The following is a 23,754-nucleotide window of genomic DNA, read 5'->3' on the forward strand; positions in this document are numbered from 1 at the left end:
TGCCCTAATCTAGTCAAAGTACAACCCAAGATTCTTGTATGCCTTAACTAATGTATTCCATCAGTAGTTACTGCATATAGGGCATCATTCAACTAGCAACTAAACCTTACAATCCCTTGCCTATTGTTTTTTTTCCTTTCTGGGGAAAACCCCTTGTTTACTCTTGAAGACTGAAGGCCCTTCAGGATGCAAAAAGATCCAACAGCATAAACTTGGGCTCCAAGTGATAACTACACACGTCTTTCATTCCTTTACCATGGAGTAGCTGGAAGTCTGCATCTACTTATCCATTTATACAATCTTAGATTAGCTTGTTTCATTTTTCCAGTTGTACCACATCTAGACATTTTACAAGCAAGTGATGTCATTTAGACATAGCGAATGCTAAAGAGCAACTGGACCCACAGCGCAGCAGGACCATAAAAAATTTCAACAAAACGATAATGCAGGCTTTGCTACGGAAATATATAGAACAAGAAACTCAATTAGGCCAAAGTTTCACCTCTTTTTGCCTAAGTTTGCCATCACAAGATAATAGGTCGGGCCAAGGTTTTGACTCTCTGCTTACAGTTTGCTATCAGAGCGTGAAGTTTCCACTGGGGATCCCAAGCCAGTACCACTCACTGCTATCAGAAACTGAAGAACTACCAAGCATGTACCAATAAACAACATGCGATAAGGATAGGGTATCACCTTGACCAAGGAATTGAGAATATTCTAGCACATTAGATTCTTTCACTCGTAACTTTCATCCGAGTATTCTTCATCATGCTTCAATTCTGCACTGGCCTTATTACCTCTCATTACGTTTGCCAGTTGTTGAATTAAACTAGATGTACTTCTTTCCATCTTATCTGCAAGTATCTCGGTTTGCTCTGCAAATCCATGACCTAGTAGTCTCTTTCTCAATATTTCACAGGTTGTTGTATATGGCGGAATGCCTTCATCTATCATCATTTCGAAATATTTACATGCTTCCTCAAGTTTGCCTTTCTTCTGACAGAGACCATGCACCATGACAGCATACGTCGAGACTGAAGGATAAAATTTCCTGTCCTCCATGCTCTCCCAAGCTTTCTCAACTCTATCAAACCTGCCCACCCTAATAAGCATCTTAAGCAACATATTATACGTATGCCTATCTGGTGTGCAGTTGTTGCGTTCCATTGTTGAGATCAGCCTGAGTGCCAAGTTAACTTCATTATGATCACAATGAAAAGCTAAGATTGTATTGTAACTCCAACAATCAGGTGTTACCCCTCCATTAATCATCTCATCTATCAGTCGGTAAGCCTCATCAACCTTGTCGGTCTTACAAAGCTTTTTAATGATACAGTTATATGTGAATACATTAGGTACAAGTTTGTACCTTCTCATCTGGTCAAGAACCCTGAAAGCTGAATGAATATCATTTACCGCGCAGTAACCATGAACGAAAATTGAATAAGTAAAAGCATCAGGTACCAGTTCAATGGACCTCATCTTCTTGAAAAAATCGAAGGCCTCATCCATCTTACCAGCCTTGCACAGTGAGTCCAGAATACTATTGTAAGCTAGCAAATCAACGGCATAGCCTCTTTCAAGCATTTCATCGAAAAGCTTTTGTGCTTCGGCAACTTCGCCCAATTCTCCCCATCCCTTAATCAGAATGCTGTAAGTTTTCACACTCGGAACGAAATCATTCTTCACTTTGTAAAAGAACTCTTGCGCTTGCTTCGTATGCTTTCTGTTACATAGCGCAAGCAAAAGCTTATCGACATCCGTTACACATGGTTTAATCCCAAAATCTACCATTTTATTAAAAGCCCTAATTGCATCAGCTGGCAAACAAGCTCTACTATAAGCCCTAAAAACAAGCCGGAATATTTCGGGAGTAATTTCACATGATTTATTCACTCTCATTTCTACAAGGAAGTCCCATAACAAGGGGAATTGTTTACTACTTCCTAATATATCAACAAGAATGTGATAGCTTTGTTGAGTATGGCAAAAACCTGATAACTTTTGCGCCCATAAGAAGAACCTGTGAGCTGAAAATCCGAGATTTTTGCACCGTTTGAGGACTTGTTCAACTACGTCGGTTGAAATTCTGCAGGAAAATGGATTGAGGGCTGACTCTATGTCGTGGTGGGGTTTTCTGTAGTCGCTAAGAACGCGAGAAAGTTCATTCACCAGGTGTGGAGAATGTTGGTCTGAGTTTTCAGGTTCCCGTTTTGTTTCTGCAACAGTTACTGAAGATATGAACTGATAGCCATGAACGGCGTTATAAGTGGGAAGATAAACCAACAAGGAAGAAGAAGGGTAATATTGGGCAAATTTGGATGGAGGAAGATAGCAATGGAAGAGTGTTCGGGAGAAATAATGAACATTTCTGGAATGAAGAAGTGTCCTAATCGCCATTATTCCTTTTTCAGAAGCTCAAGACACCGTACCAATTCAGTCCTTTTTAATGGATCAGAAACCATAGAAAGATTTGCTCGTTTTTTGTCCATTACCGTTATGCGGGAATTCAAAGAAAAACTGCGCCAGCTCCGAAGTTTGGCAACGAGACTCGTTGAACGAGTATCCAGCGTTCTGCAAGGGAGGTTTGATGGTCCGTTGGGCTTTTATGAATTGGCTCATAAGGCCCAAGATATGCTGGGGCTCAATTCCACGGAAAGAGCCAATAATGAAAGTGAAAATAGCACGGGCTAGCCAGTTTTCGGACTTATAATTAAAAAATAGCCAGTATTTACAAAGTCATTGAAAAATAGTCACTATTTTGCGGTAACACGGAAAGTTCCAGCATAATATACTGGAGATTGGTGCACCTGTGTATGAACTTCCAGCATATTATGTGTATGAACTTCCAGCATATTATACTGGACCAGTATATTATGCTGGAAGTTCAGTATATTATACTGAAACTTCAGTTTATTATACTGGAATGTTTTTCGCATTTTGAACAGTATTTTCGTTCAGATTTATCTTTACATGAAAAGTGGCTAAATTTCGATTACTTTTGAAACTGTGGTTATTTTTCAATTACCACTAATAAATCTAGCTATTTTTGAATTTCACCCGTAATGAAAAGAGATCTTTACAAAAAAAAAAAAAGGATTCAGATTTATTATTTATTTTTGGGAATCTTATAGAAACGTCCCAAATAAGTCCTAACTTACCAACCTCTAGCCATTAATCATAGACTTACCAAAACTAGCCAAGCACATATAAAAATTAAAAAATTAAATAAATAAGGTTCTTTCTCTTCAAGAATCACATGCAAAGATCTCCTTTCATATTTTTAAGAGTGATTAGCAATATTAGATGCAAGACAGAAATGAAATTTCATGGATGAAGTAGCAAATAAGGTGATGAAACACACAAAATATATATATATATATATATATATATATATATATACAAGATTCCAAAAATCTAAACAAAAAAGAATATTTTTCAATGGGTATGGTTGAAATTTGTTGAAAACATATAAATAAGTCAATATACAAAATTTGAGAAAGATTAAAGGTGATTTGGACTGATTTGATATCAAAATTCGTAGTTAAAATCGAGTTCAAAATATTCTTCTGCGACACACGTATCACGCATGTATCTCAATCACATGTATACATTGATATACATATGATACACATTTGATACAAATATGATATATATGTGATTAGGGGTGGCATATGGGTCGGTTAGGGCCCTAAACGGGCCAAGTGGGCCGGTCCCGGTCCCTAACTAAACGGGCCGGCCCCGCGGGCTAAACGAGTTAAGTGAGCCTAACGGCTAAAAATATTAATTTTTTTAAAAAAAAAATTAGAATTGAAATTAGAGACAAATAGATGTAAAAAAAATATCTTAAGGCAATGCCTTGTAAATTTTATTATATAATTGTAACCTAAACTTTTTAATTCTAAATTTAAAGACAAAAATATTGTAAAGAGATATTCAAAGCAATGCCTTGTAATTTTATTATATCATTAAAATAAATATGGCAGTATCTTTCTTAGTCTTCCTCACCCCTATGGAATGAGCACAACAAGGTACTAATACCACCATTGAGAAGAAAAAGAAACTAATCAAGATGTGCCAAAATACAAGTTACATAATACATACTAATTTTTGTTCATACAAGTTACATGGTATCTCTTACAAACTTCATAAATCCTTCAAGGTCCGGAGGAATTTTCGTTGGTGGTGGCGGAAAAGTAGCTTGGTCATCGCCACTTCTGGGCGAAGCAGCATCCTCCGCAAGTTTATCTAGCATTTCTTTGTAATTCGTTTTCCTCTGGTTGTGATTCAGCAAGTCCAAAATTTCTTCTTTCCGAACGGTCCAATCTCTGAAAAGTACTGATTTTTTCAAGCTCTCCCTCATAGATGCTCTATAATCACCGAGTTGAAGTCTTGCTTGACTGAAAGCGCTCTCCGATACCACTGTTGAAGCTTGAATAGTTAAAATATCTCTGATGACTACTAGATTCGCCACTCTTGGATTTTTTCTTATTTTTACCAAAATATTTTTTTAAGGAAGCCATCTTAATAAATCAAGTAATAGCAAATAAATAAAACAAACAAAACTATAATATTAAAACTTAAGAGTTGGAATGAGTTTATCAAATTGACGAACAACTTGTTGAAAATTGATTATCGTTGAAGACTTGAAGACTTGAAGACTTCAATTCACCAACACCACAATTTTTTCACAAATTGTAACAATAAAGTAAGCAATAGTAGCAAGTATAAAAGAAAATTAGAGAGAGATTGATATTGATTTTGTAAGAAAAATGAAAGAATGAGGGGGTATTTATAGTTGAAAATAGAGAAAAAAAGTGTAATTATAAAAAGTTTGGGGTTAAAACAAAGTGTTAATGGCTATTTTGTAAATAGCCAACGACTATTTTTGACAGCCAAACGACTGTTTTTTAAATTTTTCAATTTTTTTTTTTTACAATTGACCGTTGGGATCGTTTGGCCCTCCAAGGGACCGGTTCGGTCCTGGTCCGGTCCCGGTCCCTGGCGGTCCAAACGGTCCCGGTCTCTACCGGTCCCAATGCATAGAACCGGCCCACGAGACTGGCCCAGGCCCACTAAAATCGGTCCTACCGGTCCTGGCCCGTTTGGCCCGCGGTCCCGGGCCGGTCCCGAGCCCAGACCGGCCCACTTGCCACCCTTATATGTGATACACAAATGATACATAGTGTGATACTCATTTTTTTTCATGTTCATCTTTTACTTTGAATTTTCAATTCAAACCACCTCATAACTCTACCAAATCATCCCAAAACTGAGATTCAAACTCCTTAAAATATATCCAATATATTCTAATAATATCCACTAAAAAAAAGAAGCAAAAACATTGACTTTTTTTTGCTACAAATAGCTAATTGACTAATATTGATAATAGTTGACTAATATTGTAGTATTTTATGAATTGACCAAATTTTTTGTAATAAGTTACTTATAAATGGACATAGCCAGTAGTTTCCAAATATTTTTCCTAGCCAATATTATTTTGGTTAACGATTGGGCGGGCGGGCGGGCGGCTATTTTGGTTAACTCTTCTCAAGCATTTTGGCTTTAGAGATTGGGCGTAGCCCACGGAAAATCAGGCACCCAACCATACCGTAATGCCAGATCCATTCCTTTCACTTTCAACCCAAATATCTCGGCGACTCCGTCATCATATGGAAATTAATCAAAACCAGATCAACTATGTGCTTGAGTAATACTTAGGGAAATTTTTTTATCTGTTTTGACGGATTAATCTTCAAAGTATGGTCTGACATTTGGTAAACCAAAGCGTGAAGCAAAACATCGAGCTCATCATATATATGGTTGGAATTTCAGTATTTATCTTTGTCCTCGTCAGTCCTAACCTGGCATCGGACGAAGCTTCCGTTTTGTACACATAACGTGTATAGACCAACGGTATCCTTATTTTGTTATGTTTTTTGTCATGGATTTTCTCTAGCTGACCAATTCATGGCTACAATTGTTGTTTTTAAAGAGAAGAAAGATGCTTGCTGGGATCTCGATAACGTCTTTTACAAATATTGGATCATATCTTGCACGTCCAGCTAGATATACATTTGAGATCACCACCATATATTTGCTCAAGAGAGAATCCATCTTAATAATTTAATCCCAAAGATTTTAAGCTATTGATTCTTCATTATTGCATTCATAAGCTACCTTTTCTTGCGTGCTTCGTTTATACTAATATAACACTTATTTGTAACCGTCATCAGCGGCTATGCAGTTCCTAGCTTCCATAACCATGGCTCTGGTTGCGTGCACGAATAAACTACTCATCGTTGTCAGCCTTAATTTTTCTGATAATATCAAAAGTTTACTCTTCAGTGTATATATAATGTAAATCTAAGAACAAAGTTCGCATTGTTAGTTCCAGAAAAGTTTAAAACATAGAAAAAAGGAAGAGAAAGGGAAGGGAAAGGGAAAGGGAAAGGGAAAGGGAAAATGAAACAAGCTGGATTGCATTACGACATATAATTGTGTTGTGATCATACACATGCGCTCCTGACAATATTTGTGTTACTTTCAACATTTTCATGCTGATGGGTCAGTAAAACTAACTTTAAGTGCAAAGTCGACAAGGATAAAACACGAAAGCTAATGCAAACATTACAAAAACGGATTTGCTCTCTTTCAATTATTGTCATCCATCAGTTACTCAATCCTTTGTAAGTAGAATTGAAAATGAGGTACTCATAATAGACTAGAAATCCCTACTGTCAGTCAGTGCGCTATAACAGTACGTCTTAATCTCTCTTCTGCTTTAAACCATCGATCTCCAGCTTAGTCAGAAATGTGTGTGCAGAGTCTTAAAGTATGCACTTTTGTTTGATTAGCGTTAGTGAAGCGGGCAAACTATGTTTCCATGAGGTTGACATCACATATTTTTTATGCATGTTACTGTCTTTGCTTTTTTCTGCGAATTAAATAAAGCAGATTTGTGAAAGGACGATTGAAAGCATTGATTGAATTTAAAGATGCATGCATGTGATGGTAGTGCTGTTAAATAGGGAATTAAGGAAGTTCTTGTTGAGGTTTTGTTTTTAAGATGAAAAATTCTTAAAATGAGGGTGAATGGGAAATGGAGGGAAAATGAAATTTTGAGTAAAATTTTAAGTTTCCCCCTCTTGACAATGAGACATTGTCCCATATTGAAAGAGGAAGATATTTTTGGTGGGTATATATATAATTGCTCTTCTTGTAGCTCTTAAAGAGTTAAGAAGAAAGCAAGCCTCGCGCCGTCGTCGTCGTCGTCGCTCGCTCGGCTCCGGCTTTGGCTTTGGCTTTGGCTTTGGATTAATAGTAAATATTAACGTAAGATTATCCGCATTTGCTTGCTCCACAAACAAGCTAATGCTTGCTCCACCATGGAGGGTGGACGTTTGGTCTTCTTCAACACTGGCTGCTATATATATGTGCAGCAGATGTTGAAGAAAGACACTCAACACACAACACACAATTCGCTCAACAAATTGGCTATACATTGCACTCCTTCCTCTCAGCATTTCCATACGATTTTCTGAGTTTATACTCCTTCGTTCTGCATTGTTTTTAACTTCAAACAAAGCAACTGTAAGTGTGATTTGCTACCGAACTTTGTGTTCGCTGAAACACTGGGGTTTGAAGTACTGCTACACCAGTGTGTTATTCGTTCTATCCTGGGAGGAAATAATCCATTACCTTGGGTACTAGGAGGGGATTAAATTCCTTAAGGAAACACTGTGAATTCAGTGGGCTCAAATTTATTATTGTTTCATTACGTTAACTTATATTTTGCAGAATTATTATTTACAAATACAGCAATATTGGCGGGAATAACAGTTCTAGATTCTTCATCTATAGGGGACACGTCACTAAGTTCCCAGGAGAATAGGGCTTGAAAGATGGCCAAAATATTGGTAGGATCGGAATCCAATTGCATTTTTCCTTGTTAACTCCTGCACAAATGTATTGTCATGGGCGGCTTTCCAACCATGCCCCATGACCCCTTGGACGCGCCCCGTGGCGTCCTGGCCAGCCTCCTAACGCCCGTCGCCACGGTCGGCCCCGTGGTCTCGGCAGCTCCAAGTGACAAGCGCGCATGTGCCTCTGTCGCCCCACCGATAGCCATCGCCAGCACCCAGCCACAGGCAAAAGCCAACAGCGCCGCGCGCGCAGACAATGCCGCGCGCGCAGACCCTGATGCTAAAGACAAAGTTGCTGCCAACGGACTTGTTGCTGCTTTGTAGAAGACTAAGTCCTTTTCATTGTAAATATAGAGTAGTTTTGCTGCATTTTCTTTAAGTGTGATTTTCCAGCTTTCATAGGTCTAGTCATGTAACTTTGGTTTATTTTTTTAAGCATTATTAAGGGGGACCAAGCAATCAAAACTTTCAAGCAAGCAAACAATTCTCTGTACTGGTGTCTCTCCCCCCCGACACCGTCTTGTTTTCTGTAATAGCTTTAATTCAATGCAATCAAGCTTTCTTTCATTCTCAATTCTCTTTTCTGCTCTCTTTCAATTGCTCATGACATTGGTTTTCCCGTACGGCACTGACAATCTAGTCTAGCGTACAGAGGGGACCTCAGTTGGCGGACATCAACCGTACTGACATCGGTTGCCTAGCCTTACATCGCCCTTCCAAGAAATTTCAGGAAGGCGCCGCGTAACAGTTGGTATCAGAGCCTAGGCTCGACATCGGACGAGGGATTACATTGCAATTGCCACCATTTCTGACCATGGTGAATTATGGGGATCGCATCGCGACCCTTGAGGGAACGGTTGACGCATTACGGCCCATCGTGGAAATGGTGCCCGATCTAAAGACCAGCCTAGTGCAAAGGTTGGACGACCTGGACCGCAGACTCATCCAGGCCGAAGTTGACATAGAAAACATCAGTCGCGACTCTGAAGGAGACCGGCAAACAGCAGCCACAGAGGCAGCTGAAATTTTTGGTAAATTTGAGGTCCTCCAGCAGGAGCGTGCCGAGGATTTAGCCAACAGGGAACAAGAGGCAGACATGGCGACTGCCATGCAACAAACCATAGACAACTTGACAGGCCAGCTCAATGTTGTCAATGCTGCTTTACAAGGCCTACTTCGAGGAGGCGGAAACCAATTTGGGGGTGGTGTGAACCTCGCCCCCATGGCACAAAAGCTAAAAATTCCTGAGCCAAAGCCATACAGTGGAGCTCGGAATGCCAAAGAAGTGGAAAATTTCATTTTCGATATCGAGCAATACTTCGATGCCGTGGGAAGCCTAGAAGAAGCTAAGAAGGTAGCAACTGCTGCCATGTATCTTCAGGGTGATGCCAAACTCTGGTGGCGGGTGAAGTACGAAGCCATCAAGGCTAGTGAAGATGCCCTCGAGACATGGGCGGAACTAAAGGCAGCCATACGCCTACAGTTCTTCCCCGAAAATATTGAGTACAATGCCAGGAGAAAGTTGCGGGAGCTCCGCCAGACCAAATCAGTGCGTGATTACGTGCGGGAATTCTCCGCGCTCATGCTGAATATCCGTGACATGGGGGACAAAGACAAACTCTTCACCTTCCTGGAAGGGTTAAAACCTTATGCCCGGATGGAGTTGCAGAGACAAAGGGTAGACACGTTGCCTAAGGCAATCCAAGCAGCAGAGTGCCTTGGGGATTACCAAGTGGAAGCCCGGAAGGATAGGCCTCAACAGCCTGTCCGAGGAGGATACAAAGGGGGCCAACCAAACACTGGTGGCCCTAGCAGAAGTGGAGGAGACCGGAGTGCACCCAAATCCAAGGCTCCCTCTTCCGGCAGTACTAGTGCTGCATCTAACAACAATGATCGGGGGAGGAAGCCCCCCTCAGGATGTCGTCATTGCGGCGGACCACATTGGAATAATGAATGTCCACATGCACAGATGAACGCCCATCAAGCTTTTGAGGATGGGACGGATGACGACGCCGATGATGCGGACCAGACCGAGCCAGTAGGTGCATTCAATGCAATTGTTGGCTCCATTTCTGAGCCCTTAGCGGGAACCAGTGCCGGTATCCGCAAGAAGAAGGACCCCTGTCCAATTGCCAGGAAAGGAAATAAGAAGGCGAATTTGAGGACTCCTCCTCATCAAGAGAGGACCCTAATGTTCGTTGACATGAAGGTAAATGGCAAGCCCATTCGGGCAATGATAGACACGGGTGCCACCCATAACTACTTAGCCTCGACTCAGGTGGAGCGTCTTGGACTAGTTGTAGGAAAGGGCAAAGGTCGTGTGAAGGCTATCAACTCACCACCTCAACCAGTGGGTGGAATAGCCAAAGAAGTCCCAGTGAAGCTTGGCCCTTATGAAGGAAAGTTCAACCTGCACATAGTGATCATAGATGACTTTGAGTTAATAGTGGGGTTGGAATTCCTGAGACAGACCAATACCATGCCCGCACCATATGCAGACATGCTACTGATGATGGGGGCAAATGGGGCCAAGCCCTGCATTATTCCGTGCATTCCCATGAAGATGGCAGCCGAGAACATCTCGGCCTTGCAGTTGAAGAAGGGGGTAAAAAGACATGAACCCACGTTCCTGGCTACCCTCTGCATGGAAGATATAGAACGCTCCTCGGGTCCCATTCCTGCACCCGTGAAGGAGTTACTTCTGGAATTTGAAGACATCATGCCACAAGACATGCCAAAGCGTCTTCCGCCTAGGCGAACTGTGGACCATGAGATTGAGTTGGTGCCGGGTGCGAAGCCACCTGCCCGGGCGCCATACAGAATGTCACAACCCGAACTCACCGAGCTTCAGAGACAATTGACGGAAATGCTAGACACAGGGATCATTGTGCCCTCCAAGTCCCCATACGGGTCCCCTGTGCTATTCCAAAAGAAACATGATGGTAGTTTACGACTCTGCGTGGATTACCGGGCTCTAAACAAAATCACCGTGAAAAACAAGTACCCTATTCCGCTAATGGCAGACTTGTTTGATAGACTGGGTGGTGCGACGGTATTCACCAAAATAGACCTGAGGACAGGTTATTGGCAAGTTCGGATTGCAGATGGTGATGAGCACAAGACGACCTGTGTGACAAGATATGGGTCGTACGACTTCCTGGTTATGCCCTTTGGCTTGACTAACGCGCCAGCCACATTTTACACCTTGATGAACCAAGTCTTCCGAGAATACATTGATGAATTCGTCGTGGTTTATTTGGATGGCATTGTGGTATATAGCCAGACACTAGAAGAACACCTGGAGCATTTGCGGAAGGTCCTAGCCCGATTGCAGGAGCACAAATTATATGCGAAGCTATCCAAGTGCTCCTTTGCTCAGAAACAAATTAACTTCCTCGGACATGTCATCGAGGAAGGGAGGATCAAGATGGACCAGCAGAAGATTCAGGCCATTACAGAATGGCCACCTCCTAAGGATATACATGCCTTGAGGTCGTTCCTTGGCCTATGCAACTTCTATCGGCGGTTTATGAAAAGTTACTCCCTCATTGCAGTGCCACTGACAGAACTTCTCAAGAAGGCCACCCCGTGGGATTGGGGCCCCAAGCGGGCAGAGGCCTTCGACGCATTGAAGATGGCTATGTCTAGTAGCCCAGTCTTGGCCCTCCCTGACTTGGCCAAGCCATTCGAAGTGCAAACGGATGCCTCCGACTATGCACTTGGTGGAGTATTGCTACAAGAAGGGCATCCCGTAGCGTACGAGAGCCGGAAACTGAAGGATGCAGAGCGGCGCTATGCCGCCCATGAGAAAGAATTATTGGCTGTCGTTCATTGCTTACGCCTTTGGAGGCATTATCTACTGGGAGCCCCATTCGTGGTCAAGACAGACAATACAGCCGTTAGCCATTTCATGACCCAGCCAAAGCTGAATGGACGACAGGCTAGGTGGCAAGAACTCCTAGCGGAATTTCACTTCAACCTGGAGTACCGAAGTAGAAAGACCAATCATGTTGCTGATGCACTCAGTCGGAGTGCTGATCTAGCATCGATGTGTGTACTCGCCGCCCTAAAGGGAAGCGAAGTAACCACCACCATAAAAGACCAGATACAGGATCTACTCATTAAGGATCCTGCTGCACAGTATTTGGTTGATCTGGTAGGACAGGGCAAGACTCGCCAGTTCTATACTGAAGATGGGTTCCTGAAGGTGAAAGGGAACCGACTTTATGTTCCTAAAGGAGGAGATCTGCGACGGACTCTTCTTGCAGAATGCCACGATACTTTGTGGGCCGGTCATCCCGGCGAGGAACGCACCATGGCATTACTTCGCCGTGCATATTATTGGCCTCAAATGGTCGATGACGTCGCTCAGTATGTGAAGACTTGTCTAGTATGCCAGAAAGATAAGTCAGACCGCTTGACGCAGGCAGGGCTCTTGGAACCACTAGCTGTACCAAAAAGACCTTGGGAAAGCGTTTCCCTGGACTTCATCACCGGATTGCCCAAGGTCGGAGATCTCACAACTATCTTGGTTGTGGTGGATCGGTTTTCCAAGTATGCTACCTTTATAGCAGCCCCACAATATATATCAGCAGAAGATACAGCTCGACTATTCTTCTCTCATGTCGTCAAATATTGGGGCTTACCTAAAGACATTGTTAGTGATCGCGACTCACGCTTCACTAGCAATTTTTGGACCCAACTCTTTAAGTGCCTCGGGTCAAAATTGAGTCATAGCTCAAGTTTTCATCCGCAATCTGATGGCCAGACGGAGCGATTCAATGGCATGCTAGAGGAATATCTCCGGCACTTTGTGACCGGATCGTAGAAGAATTGGGTGAAGCTTCTGGATGCTGCTCAACTGTGTTTCAATTCACAAAAGAGCTCAAGTACCAACAAAAACGCTTTTGAAATTGTTACCGGACAGCAACCGCTACTCCCACACACAGTGAATGCACCAAACATGTCAAAATCTCCTCGGACTGCTAGCTTCTCAAAAGAATGGAAGCAAAATTTGGAGATAGTGCGGAGCTATCTTATCAAAGCCCAAAAGCGGATGAGATAGTGCGGAGCTATCTTGTCAAAGCCCAAAAGCGGATGAAGAGGCATGCTGATCAGAATCGCCACTTTGTGGAATACCAGGTGGGAGACAAAGTGATGGTCAAAATCCCAAAGCGGTACTTGTTTGCAGGGGTCCATGACCCTCGCCTATTGCAAAAATATATTGGACCCTTGTCCATTGAAAGGCGTATTGGGAAAGTTGCATACCGGGTGGATACCCCAGCTTGGTGGAAAATCCATCCTGTTTTCCATGTCAGTCTCCTGAAACCTTTTCGGGAAGATATGGAGGATCCTTCACGAAGCCAACTCACAATACCAAGTATTCGAGGCCCCAATTCAACCGGGAAAAGGCGTGCTGAAGCTATTCTTGATGATCGAGTGATTCACGCCTCAAGAAAAGATCACCAGGAGTTCTTGGTGAAATGGCAGGGATGTGATGCAGAGGAGAATACTTGGGAGAGGGAACAAACCTCAAAGCCTACAAGAGCCTGATTGATGATTACCTTGCAAGGAAGGCGCCGAGGACGTCACCAACTCAGGTGGGGGAGAATGTCATGGGCGGCTTTCCAACCATGCCCCATGACCCCTTGGACGTGCCCCGTGGCGTCCTGGCCAGCCTCCCAACGCCCGTCGCCACGGTCGGTCCCGTGGTCTCGGCAGCTCCAAGTGACAAGTGCGCATGTGCCTCTGTCGCCCCACCAATAGCCATCGCCAGCGCCCAGCCACAGGCAAAAGCCAACAGCGCCGCGCGCGCAGACAATGCCGCGCGCGCAGACCCTGATGCTAAAGACAAAGTTGCTGCCAACGGACTTGTTGCTGCTTTGTAGAAGACTAAGTCCTTTTCATTGTAAATATAGAGTAGTTTTGCTGCATTTTCTTTAAGTGTGATTTTCCAGCTTTCATAGGTCTAGTCATGTAACTTTGATTTATTTTTTTTAAGCATTATTAAGGGGGACCAAGCAATCAAAACTTTCAAGCAAGCAAATAATTCTCTGTACTGGTCTCTCCCCCCCGACACCGTCTTGTTTTCTGTAATAGCTTTCATTCAATGCAATCAAGCTTTCTTTCATTCTCAATTCTCTTTTCTGCTCTCTTTCAATTGTTCATGACATTGGTTTTCCCGTACGGCACTGACAATCTAGTCTAGCGTACGGAGGGGACCTCAGTTGGCGGACAACAACCGTACTGACATCGGTTGCCTAGCCTTACGTCGCCCTTCCAAGGAACTTCAGGAAGGCGCCGCGTAACAGTATTCATGAGGCAATCCAATGATTGTAAGGTTATATAATTAGAGATGCATTGAATAAGTTCGAATTGCAATGACTTTCTAATTTAGTTGGATCTTTTTACTTCTTGTTAGCTACGTATAAGCTGAAAAGTCCAGCAATGAATATGACTTTATGAGACTACTTAATTCAATCCCTCAAGATCTTAAATGTAGCTTTTACTTAACGCCAGTTGAATAGGCAACACATGCGTATTCAACAACCCGCTCGAGTATATCTATATTCAGGGCAACGTGCTTAATTTTTCCTTAACTTAAAACACGTGTACATGTTTTAGACACCGTGGACGAATGACTTTTTCTAATTTTAATTTTTTTGATAAGGTTTAAAATTTTAATTTCAAGAGAAAAAATTCTTTGCAAATATGTAGATAAAATAATGAGAATTACCGGGTCAAAGTTTATATAAAATATTCTGGAAAATACCATATTTGTGTGAATGGGCAAGCAAAAATATAGAGCAAGAGAAGGAAACAGCTTACGTGTGAGAGCCTAATAAATGGTAGCTTCGTAAAAATGAAACAAGTCAGCAAACGTGGATCTACGTGTCAATCAGATCCATATCAGACAGAGGGCCAGATATATCACATCTGGCAAACAAAACAGAGCCAGGGCTTCTATATATGAGCTGCTAAATTCATCTTGTTTCACATGGTCTTGTATTCGATCTTTCTATTCCAAACTTTGAAGTTCCGTGACCAACACCTATTCTTTCTCCTAATCTCTCTTTTATCATCCACACATACATTCATTTCCCTCTTAGATCTCTTTCCAGCCTTATCCGTTTGCTAATTCTTGGATTTATTCATTGTTGTTCCATTCTTTTGTTTTAGTTTCTACATTGAATTTACAATCTTGTTTGCAAAAGGAAAAAAAATGAAGGGAAGTACTGGAAACCCATTATCCTTAACATCCCTGAATCACATCTCCCTTGTTTGTAGATCAGTTGAGCAATCCATTGAATTTTACAAGAATGTTCTTGGTTTTGTGCCCGTTAGGAGGCCTGGATCATTCAATTTTAACGGCGCTTGGTAATTTGATGCCAATTCCATTATTACTTTTCTTGAGTAATAAAATTAAAGAAAAAGAAGATGCATATAACTTGATTTTATTAAGATATTTTTCGAATTTTTAGTTTACCAATTGCTTATCATATTTGTGTACTGAGATTCCGTGTATTTCTTTGCGTTTCTTGTATGGCAGGCTGTTTAGTTACGGAATAGGGATTCATCTACTTCAATCGGAAGATCCTGAGAAAATGCCAAAGAAAACTGAAATCAATCCCAAAGATAACCATATCTCTTTCCAGGTAATTTCAAAATTCCCGTTAACATGCAGGGCGGATATATATGTAAAGGATTTAGTAAAATTCTTGGATACTGAATTTATGATTTCAAAAAGTATAATGAGTTTAGTATTAATAACTGTAAGCCGCTGGTTGTTAAATTAGTTGATGTGTATGAGCAGGGGCGAAGCTATGTATGATCAAGGGTGGTCAACTGAACATCCTTAGACTAAAATATTATACTATGTGTAGGGTAAAATATCACTTGTTATTGATTAAAATATAGACTTTGAATATTCTTGCACAGCCCACCAGCAAAGAATGTTCAAAATTTAAACACCCTTATTGAATTTTCTGGTTTCACTGCTGTGCATGATCTGAGGTTGTGTATTGAACTTTTGTTGGGTGATGAGCAGTGTGAGAGCATAGGTGCAGTGGAGAAGAAGCTAACAGAAATGGGGATAAAATACGTGAGGCAGCTGGTGGAAGAAGGAGGTATATACGTAGATCAGTTATTCTTCCACGACCCAGATGGATTCATGGTTGAGATTTGCAACTGCGACAACTTGCCAGTGATACCGCTGGCTGGTGAAATGGCTCGTTCTTGCTCAAGGGCTAATCTTCAGTTGCTTCAACCTCAGCAATCGCAGCAACAGTCCGCAGCACAAGTCCCAGTGATCAAGCCTTAAAAAGGAGAGCATATTTTTCAGTGTCCCATACTTTGGATCATCTTCTGTGTGTGTTTGCGTACGTCTTTTCTTAGGGTTGTTGGTAATAAGACAAATTGGCAATTGTCCAGATTTGGAGTTATGTATGAGCTGGTCTCATTGATTCCTTAATTGATTCTGTTTTCTTCTATAGTGTTTGCGTCTTTCAGTACATAAAATACTTAGGATACATCATGCATGCACCGCTTATGAATCAGACTTTTGGAAAAGAAGAAATAAGACACGCAGAAAAACTGCTTGTATCTTGCAAGTGTTACTGGGAGTGACGGGGCGGATCCAAAATAGTAGATATGTATATAAAATTTAAATTGTTCTTACACTGGGCTGTTGTGTGACCAAACCCATATTACGTAATAGAGAGTAGTCTAATGCTACATTAGCAATATTACAACTTTTAATGCAGAATTTAAATCATATATTAGCCACTGCCTACTGGGACGAAGTTAAAATATGAATGGACGGTAATCTCATGTTGCGTACCGCTAATTTGATTAATCAGACTAGTCCAAACAAGCAGGTTGATCATGTCACTCCTATCACTATGTCTGTGTCCCCCGAAAAGGACAAATCACCAGTAGCAACTGGTGATTTAGATTTAAACATGGGTTTGTTTACCTAATATTGGTGCCAATAAACCAGAGCCACAAAATCAAGAGTAGTAGTTTAATCAGGATATTATGTTTATGGTGCAGCTCTTAATTAGAATATGTAAATGTAGCGCAGGGGTCCCCTTTCCTAATTCTGCATGACTTCTAAGAATTTGTAGTTCATATTTGTTACATAATGTGGAAATTACAAACTTTCTCTTGATTCGCCAGCCTTTTTTGTTTGCTTTGGCGATGGACGTATTGACGCGCCACATTCAAGTAGAGGTGCCGTGGTGCATGCTATTTGCAGATGATATTGTATTGATTGACGAGACGCGAGATGGTGTCAACGCACAATTAGAGGTATGGAGGCAGACTCTGGAATCTAAAGGTTTCAAGTTGAGCAGGAGCAAGACAGAATACTTGGAGTGTAAGTTCAGATGCGAGACTCAAGGAGGAGAAGGGGAGGTGAGGCTGGACTCGCAGGTCATCCCTAGGAGAGGAAGTTTTAAGTACGTTGGGTCTATTATTCAGGGGGATGAGGAGATTGATGAAGATGTCACACATCGTATTAGGGCGGGATAGATAAAATAGAGACTCGCTTCCGGTATTTTGTGTGACAAGAAAGTGCCACCGAAACTTAAGGGTAAGTTCTACAGAGTGATGGTCAGACCAACGATGTTGTATGGGGCTGAGTGTTGGCCAGTCAAGATCGCTCATGTCCAGAAGATGAAGGTAGCAGAGATGAGGATGTTGAGATGGATGTGCGGGCACACAAAGTTAGATAGGATCAGAAATGAGGTTATTCGCGACAAGGTGGGTGTGACCCCTATTGAGGACAAGATTCGAGAATCGCTGCTTAGGTGGTTTGGTCATGTAAGGAAGAGGAGCACAGACACCCCAGTGAGGAGGTGTGAGAGGTTGACAGTGGAGGGCTTACGGAGGGGTAGAGGTAGGCCGAAGAAGAGGTGGGGAGAGGTGATTAGGCAAGACATGACGCAGTTTCAGCTGACCGAGGACATGACCCTTGATATGAAGGTATGGAGATCGAGGATTAGGGTAGTAGAGTAAGTAGTCTAGAGTGTTCATAACAGTAATATTGGTACGCAGTCTCGCTTTCTGTTGATAGTAGGTTTTTATGACTAACCGTTGTTTCCTTTCAGTGTTGATCACCTTAATATTTTGTTGTTTTTATTCTGCTTTTATATGGTATTTTGGTACTGTCCCTTCTTGTCTATATTTTCATTAATGTGGTGCTTATGCTTCCTGAGTCGAGGGTCTATTGGAAACAAGCTCTCTATCCTCACAAGGTAGGAGTAAGATCTGCGTACACACTATCCTTTCCAGACCCCATAGTATGGTATAATACTGAGTATGTTATTGTTGTCGGTGTCGTCTCTTGATTCGCCAACTTTTGCATATATCACATGATAACATTGAATGTGTACGAGTGGGTATCAAACTTCACGTACATGTGGATGGTCTCTTACTTATATTGGACTGGGCTATTAGATTCCCAATCCAGCAATCAATTGTACGTTCAAATCCTTTTCTGTTTCAATTTCCAGCATAGGCTTATGTTCAACTCAATATATTATCACTAGAACACGGCCTCCAGCAAGATTTGAGTCGAAAGAGATCCTTTATTTTTTTCACTTCTTTCGACCGCCTCAGAAGCAAGTGACATTATATATATATATATATATTCTAACCAATAGAACTCATGGATGAAGTAGGATTTCAAATAGTAAATGTCATATCATTCATTCCAGTATAAGTTTTGATGTACAACAGTTGTATAATTATGTTAATTTGAACAGTACGTTTATGGCGGAAAAAATGCATGACACGTGAACTATCATCAAGGTGACAAGTGACACTTTCAATCAAGCGAATTAAAGAATTCAAGAAGGCGCGGGAGAAACACCCCCGATATTTCTTTAGAGAAGGTACCGGTCCTAACAATTAGAAAAGAAGAAATAGGGACGGAATGGATAAAGACCATAAAGAGGGAAGGTACATGAATCTGTTATAAATAAGGAAGGGGAATCGACATTGATTGTGGTTATGAGAAATCCTCAGTCATTAATGTTGTTGCTACAATTATATATGGTAACGGGTAATCAAGGCAATTAATGTCATTAACAAGCCAGAATTAAGTAGGAAAACCGTTATAATTATGTACCCTTATATAAAGACCCGGTTCTCATTTGTAATGGTATCTGAATTTTTATCAATATATGCAATTATTCTTTTACTTTGTTAAAAAGTAAAAACCGCAATTCTGGGAGAGATTATCGATCTATTTTGAGTTTTCTTTTCTTGTCAATCATTTTCAGTATTCTTTTTATTCTTCAGATTACCAAGAAAGTGAAGTAAATTTGATTATCAGTAACCCGATTTCTTCTTGATATTGACTTTGATCGAGAAATCTATTTTTGGGTTAAACAAATTAGCTATGTTACCGGAAATTTGATAATCTGTTAACTTTTCAAAATTCATTTTTAGCAACAAAATATGTCTACTGCTAACGAGAACAACCAGCTAAATCAACAAGGTGGAACTCCACCACATCACACACCCACAACTACACCTCAGCACTCACGAGAAAGTTCACCTCAAAGGTCTGCTTCACGCATTGATGGACAACATGGAGGTGACCAGACTGTTGAGCAAGATGCTTTGAAGCAGTTGATTGCAGAACACGTCAACGAAGCGCTGCAGGCTTTTGCTAGAGGGTTACCCAACGCAACACAAACTCCACACCAGTTAATACAACCACCTTAGAGAATCCGCGTTTATGACTCGATAACTCTGGAAGTGAAGAAATGCCCAATAAATCTCGCGATGGAGGGTCAGGTACACCAAATAATTCAAGTTTACAAAGTTTAGTACTAATTTTGCAGAAACAACTGAAAGAGCAAAATAAGCGTATAGAACAATTACCTGGCGTGCCTCAAGTGATCAAAAGCGTGGATAGTGACAAATATCCACATCAACCCTGGAAGCCAAGTGCAACACCTTTGCCAATTTTTAAAAAGTTTAAAATGCCTGATATTCCTAAATATGATGGGACATTCGACCCACAAGATCACGTTACTGCATTCACTACAGCGTGAAAGGCAATGATTTGACCAACCAGGAGATTGAATCGATTTTGGTTAAGAAATTTGGCAAAACTCTCACAAAATGGGCGTTAACATGGTACTCACTCTTACCTGAAAACTCCATTGATTCTTTTGCTAAGCTTGTAGATTAATTTATAAAGGCGCATTCAGGGACTCAAAAATTTGAAACAATGATGTAGGATATCTTCAAAATTAAACCGGGGAGTTTAGAATTGCTCAGAGAATTCGTTGAAGATTCCAATATGAGAGAATGATGCTGCCGTGAGTACATGATAACTAGGCGGCTATGGCATTTACAAGCAACATGAACGAGAAAAGTTCAGAGGCCATGAGGAGTCTGAAATAAAGTTTGCGGGAGTTTCCTGCAACGACTTGGAACTATGTGTACAATCGATACAATACGAAGTTGCGAATAGAAGAAGATACAGTTACACAGTCAAGGGTAGATGAAAGACCAGGGTCAAGACGCTCGGAATCAGAGAGAAGGTATGGTAAAAACAGGTACGAGCCTTATATGGGATCTACGGGACGAGATTCCCGACCTAAACAAGAGAATGCACGATTTGATTCAAGATCAAGGCAAAAAGAAACGAGTTCTTCTTCTAGATTCAAAAAGGAGCGAGACGCCCGAAGCAACGATTCCAGTACTCAAGCAAGAATAAGAGATTATTGCTTTAACGTTAGCACTTCTGAATTGGTAGCTGTTCTAAGAGGAATGAGATATAAGGTGCGATGGCCAAAAGAGATGAGATCAGATCCAAACAAAAGGAACCCAGATTTCTGGTGCGAGTTTCATAATGACCATGGCTATAAAACGACAGACTGCAGGCTTTTGTAAGGGGAAGTCGAATGTCTACTAAAGCAAGGTTATCTTACTGATATGTTCAGTGAGAAAGGGATACAATCATACATAAAAAACAGGCAAGAACCCCCAAAGCCTCCATCACCAAAGAAAATGGTAAACGTCATAACCGGAGGAGATGAAGTCAATGGGGTAACGTACACGGCTGCAAAAAAGACATCAAAGGTCACTATCACTCACTGGAAATGAGTTCATCAAGTCTTGGAAGGTGACGGTATAATGTTTGATGACAAAGATGCAGATGGCTTGATGATCCCTCACGATGATGCACTGGTAATATCTTTACTTGTACATGATACTAACGTAAAACGTATTTTGATTGACCCAGGTTACTCAGTAAATATCATTTTGTTGAGAGTGGTAAATGAAATGCAAGCCAATGATAAAGTCATACCAAAGGCACAATCTTTATCGGGATTTGATAATTCAAGCGTCGTTATGAAAGGAGAAGTTGTACTAGCTACGTTTATAAAAGGGGTCATCAAAGATACAAAGTTCCAGGTAATAGACGCGGACATGGCCTATAATATAATCTTGGGAAGGCCATGGATTCATGCTATGGATGTTGTCCCGTCCACGTTGCATCAAGTTATCAAATTCCCTTCAGAGTGGGGGATTTGACAAATCCGGGGAGATCTCAACAGGCTTTACGGAGCATTAATTCAGTGGTGATTGCAAATACAACAACCAACAATACAGACACGAAATAGCAATTAAATAATTCAGTTGGGGACGCTTCTATCCATACCTTAAAACACACAGGGTCAGAATGATGTGTATTCAAGACCCGATGTGATTCAAGAGCCAGAGAAAAAAAAGAACATCAAAACAACCATGGAGGAGCTCGAAGCCATGATATCATTTGTCCACTAGCGAGATAGAAAAGTTTACATCGAAGCAAATTTGAGCCCAGAAATGAGAGGTAAGTTAATTGAATTTTTACGTGCTAACGCAGATTGCTTTGCTTGGTCGCATTCAGATATGACAAGTATACCACCATAGGTGATGACTCATAAGATAAATAAGGATCCACTACACCTACATGTCAAGCAAAAGAAAAGGAAGCAAGGGGCCTTCAAAAATCAAGTAATCCAGGATGAGGTCGGGGTGTTCAAACCCGAAACGAAATCGAAACCCGAACCGCAAAAGTGGCTTAATGGCTTATTGGTATCGGGTTTACGGTTTAACGGATGGGGAACATATTGAAATATTTTTATTAATGACTTATTGGCTTGGGGGCGGATTATTCAATTTTCTTAACGGATAATCCGACTCGCCGTCTCGGCTCTCCCTTTCACCGTCTCACCTCTCCCTCTCGCCATAGCCAGAGCCCAGAGCAGCAGATGGTAAGTTTCTTTTCTTTTTACTTTGTTTGACAGGATATTTGAAGGCCATTACTTATAAGTATCTTCATAAACGCTAATGGAGTATCTTTATATATATAATTTACGTTTATCCACATGTATATTAAGTAATAAAAAGCCCTTCCACACTTCCACTTCCAGTACTGGACCAGTAACCAGTAATTCAGCATTACTCTATTAGACATTTAGACTTTAGAAACCCTAAGTCCTAACATCTAAAATTCTTAGCAACAATAATTCACAACACACCGGCCAACCTCTCGCTCTCCCTCTTGACTTTCGAGTCTAGCTGACTGCCCGACTCGCCGTCTCGGCTCTCCCTTTCACCGTCTCACCTCTCCCTCTCGCCATAGCCAGAGCCCAGAGCAGCAGATGGTAAGTTTCTTTTCTTTTTACTTTGTTTGACAGGATATTTGAAGGCCATTACTTATAAATATCTTCATATACGCTAATGGAGTATCTAGCTGCTGCTTTATTTATTCTTGGATGTTGTTTCTTCGCAGTTTACCCCCTCTATTTTTGTTTTTATTTAGTTATTCTTCTCTTGTGTATTTCAATAGAGAAATTTGGATAGATTATTGATGAGAAGTATTGAGCCTATTTCAACGGTATCGGGATTGTTCACTGGACGAGCTTTATATTGAAGAAAGATCTCAAACGTGCTGCTGTTGCTGGAACTCGTGCAGATCTGAAATGCTATCTCTCTGTATGTCTTAGATTTTTACTTCGGTTTATTACATGATTTACTAATTAAAAAGGCACAATCTAAACCGATATCAATCCGTCTGATATCTTATCGGGTGGCTAGCAGATTAATACATTTAAAAGCCGATAACCGATAAGCCGAACCGTTAAGAGTAAATAACCACTCGATCCGCCCGATAAGCAGACCTAGGATAAGGTACAAAAACCTCTGAAAATCAGTTCAATACGAGAGGTATACCCTGACTGGTTATCTAACACTGTCGCAGTTCCAAAAAAGATTGGAAAATGGCTAGCCTGTGTAGATTATATATATTTAAATAAAGCTTGTCCTAAAGATTCGTTTTCTTTACCACACATAAATCAATTAATTGATTCTACCGCATGTCATAAACTTTTAAATTTTTAAGATGCTTATTCTGGTTATAATCAGATAAAAATAGACCATTTAGATGATGAACAAACCTCATTTATCATAAACATAGGGACTTATTGCTATAAAATCATGCTATTTGGTTTGAAAAATGCTGGAGCCACATATTAAAGATTAGTGACCAAAATATTTCAAGAACACCTGGAAAAAACTATGGAGGTCTACATAGACGATATGTTGGTCAAGTCAATATAAGCAGGGGATCATTTTCAACATTTGGCCGAGACCTTTGAAATTTTCGCAAGTACAACATGAAGTTGAATCTGGTAAAAGGCGCTTTTGGTGTAACTTCAGGTAAATTTTTAGGTTTTCTTGTTTCTAGCAGAGGTATTGAAGTAAATCCCGCACAGATCAAAGCTATTGAAGAAATACCAAATGTACTCACGAGCAAGAA

At 41.0% G+C, this 23,754-nt stretch overlaps 2 protein-coding genes across 2 annotated transcripts; one reads left to right on the forward strand and one right to left on the reverse strand.

The window, feature by feature from the left end:
* Window positions 1-464: 464 nt before the first annotated feature.
* LOC107772368 (pentatricopeptide repeat-containing protein At1g52640, mitochondrial-like) lies at window positions 465-2,565 on the reverse strand. Its single transcript, XM_016591868.2, has one exon. The coding sequence runs from the start codon at window positions 2,398-2,400 to the stop codon at window positions 736-738; it is 1,665 nt and encodes a 554-aa protein (XP_016447354.1). The 5' UTR covers window positions 2,401-2,565; the 3' UTR covers window positions 465-735.
* Window positions 2,566-14,920: 12,355 nt separating this feature from the next.
* Window positions 14,921-16,414, forward strand: LOC107778497 (glyoxylase I 4). Its single transcript, XM_016598766.2, has 3 exons — window positions 14,921-15,302; window positions 15,475-15,580; window positions 15,973-16,414. Exons 1-3 carry the CDS (start codon window positions 15,148-15,150, stop codon window positions 16,243-16,245), a joined length of 534 nt encoding a protein of 177 aa, XP_016454252.1. The 5' UTR covers window positions 14,921-15,147; the 3' UTR covers window positions 16,246-16,414.
* The last annotated feature ends 7,340 nt before the right edge of the window (window positions 16,415-23,754 follow it).

This window comes from Nicotiana tabacum, chromosome 4 (genome assembly GCF_000715075.1).
Source record: "Nicotiana tabacum cultivar K326 chromosome 4, ASM71507v2, whole genome shotgun sequence".
In the NCBI taxonomy this organism is placed as follows: Eukaryota; Viridiplantae; Streptophyta; class Magnoliopsida; order Solanales; family Solanaceae; genus Nicotiana; species Nicotiana tabacum.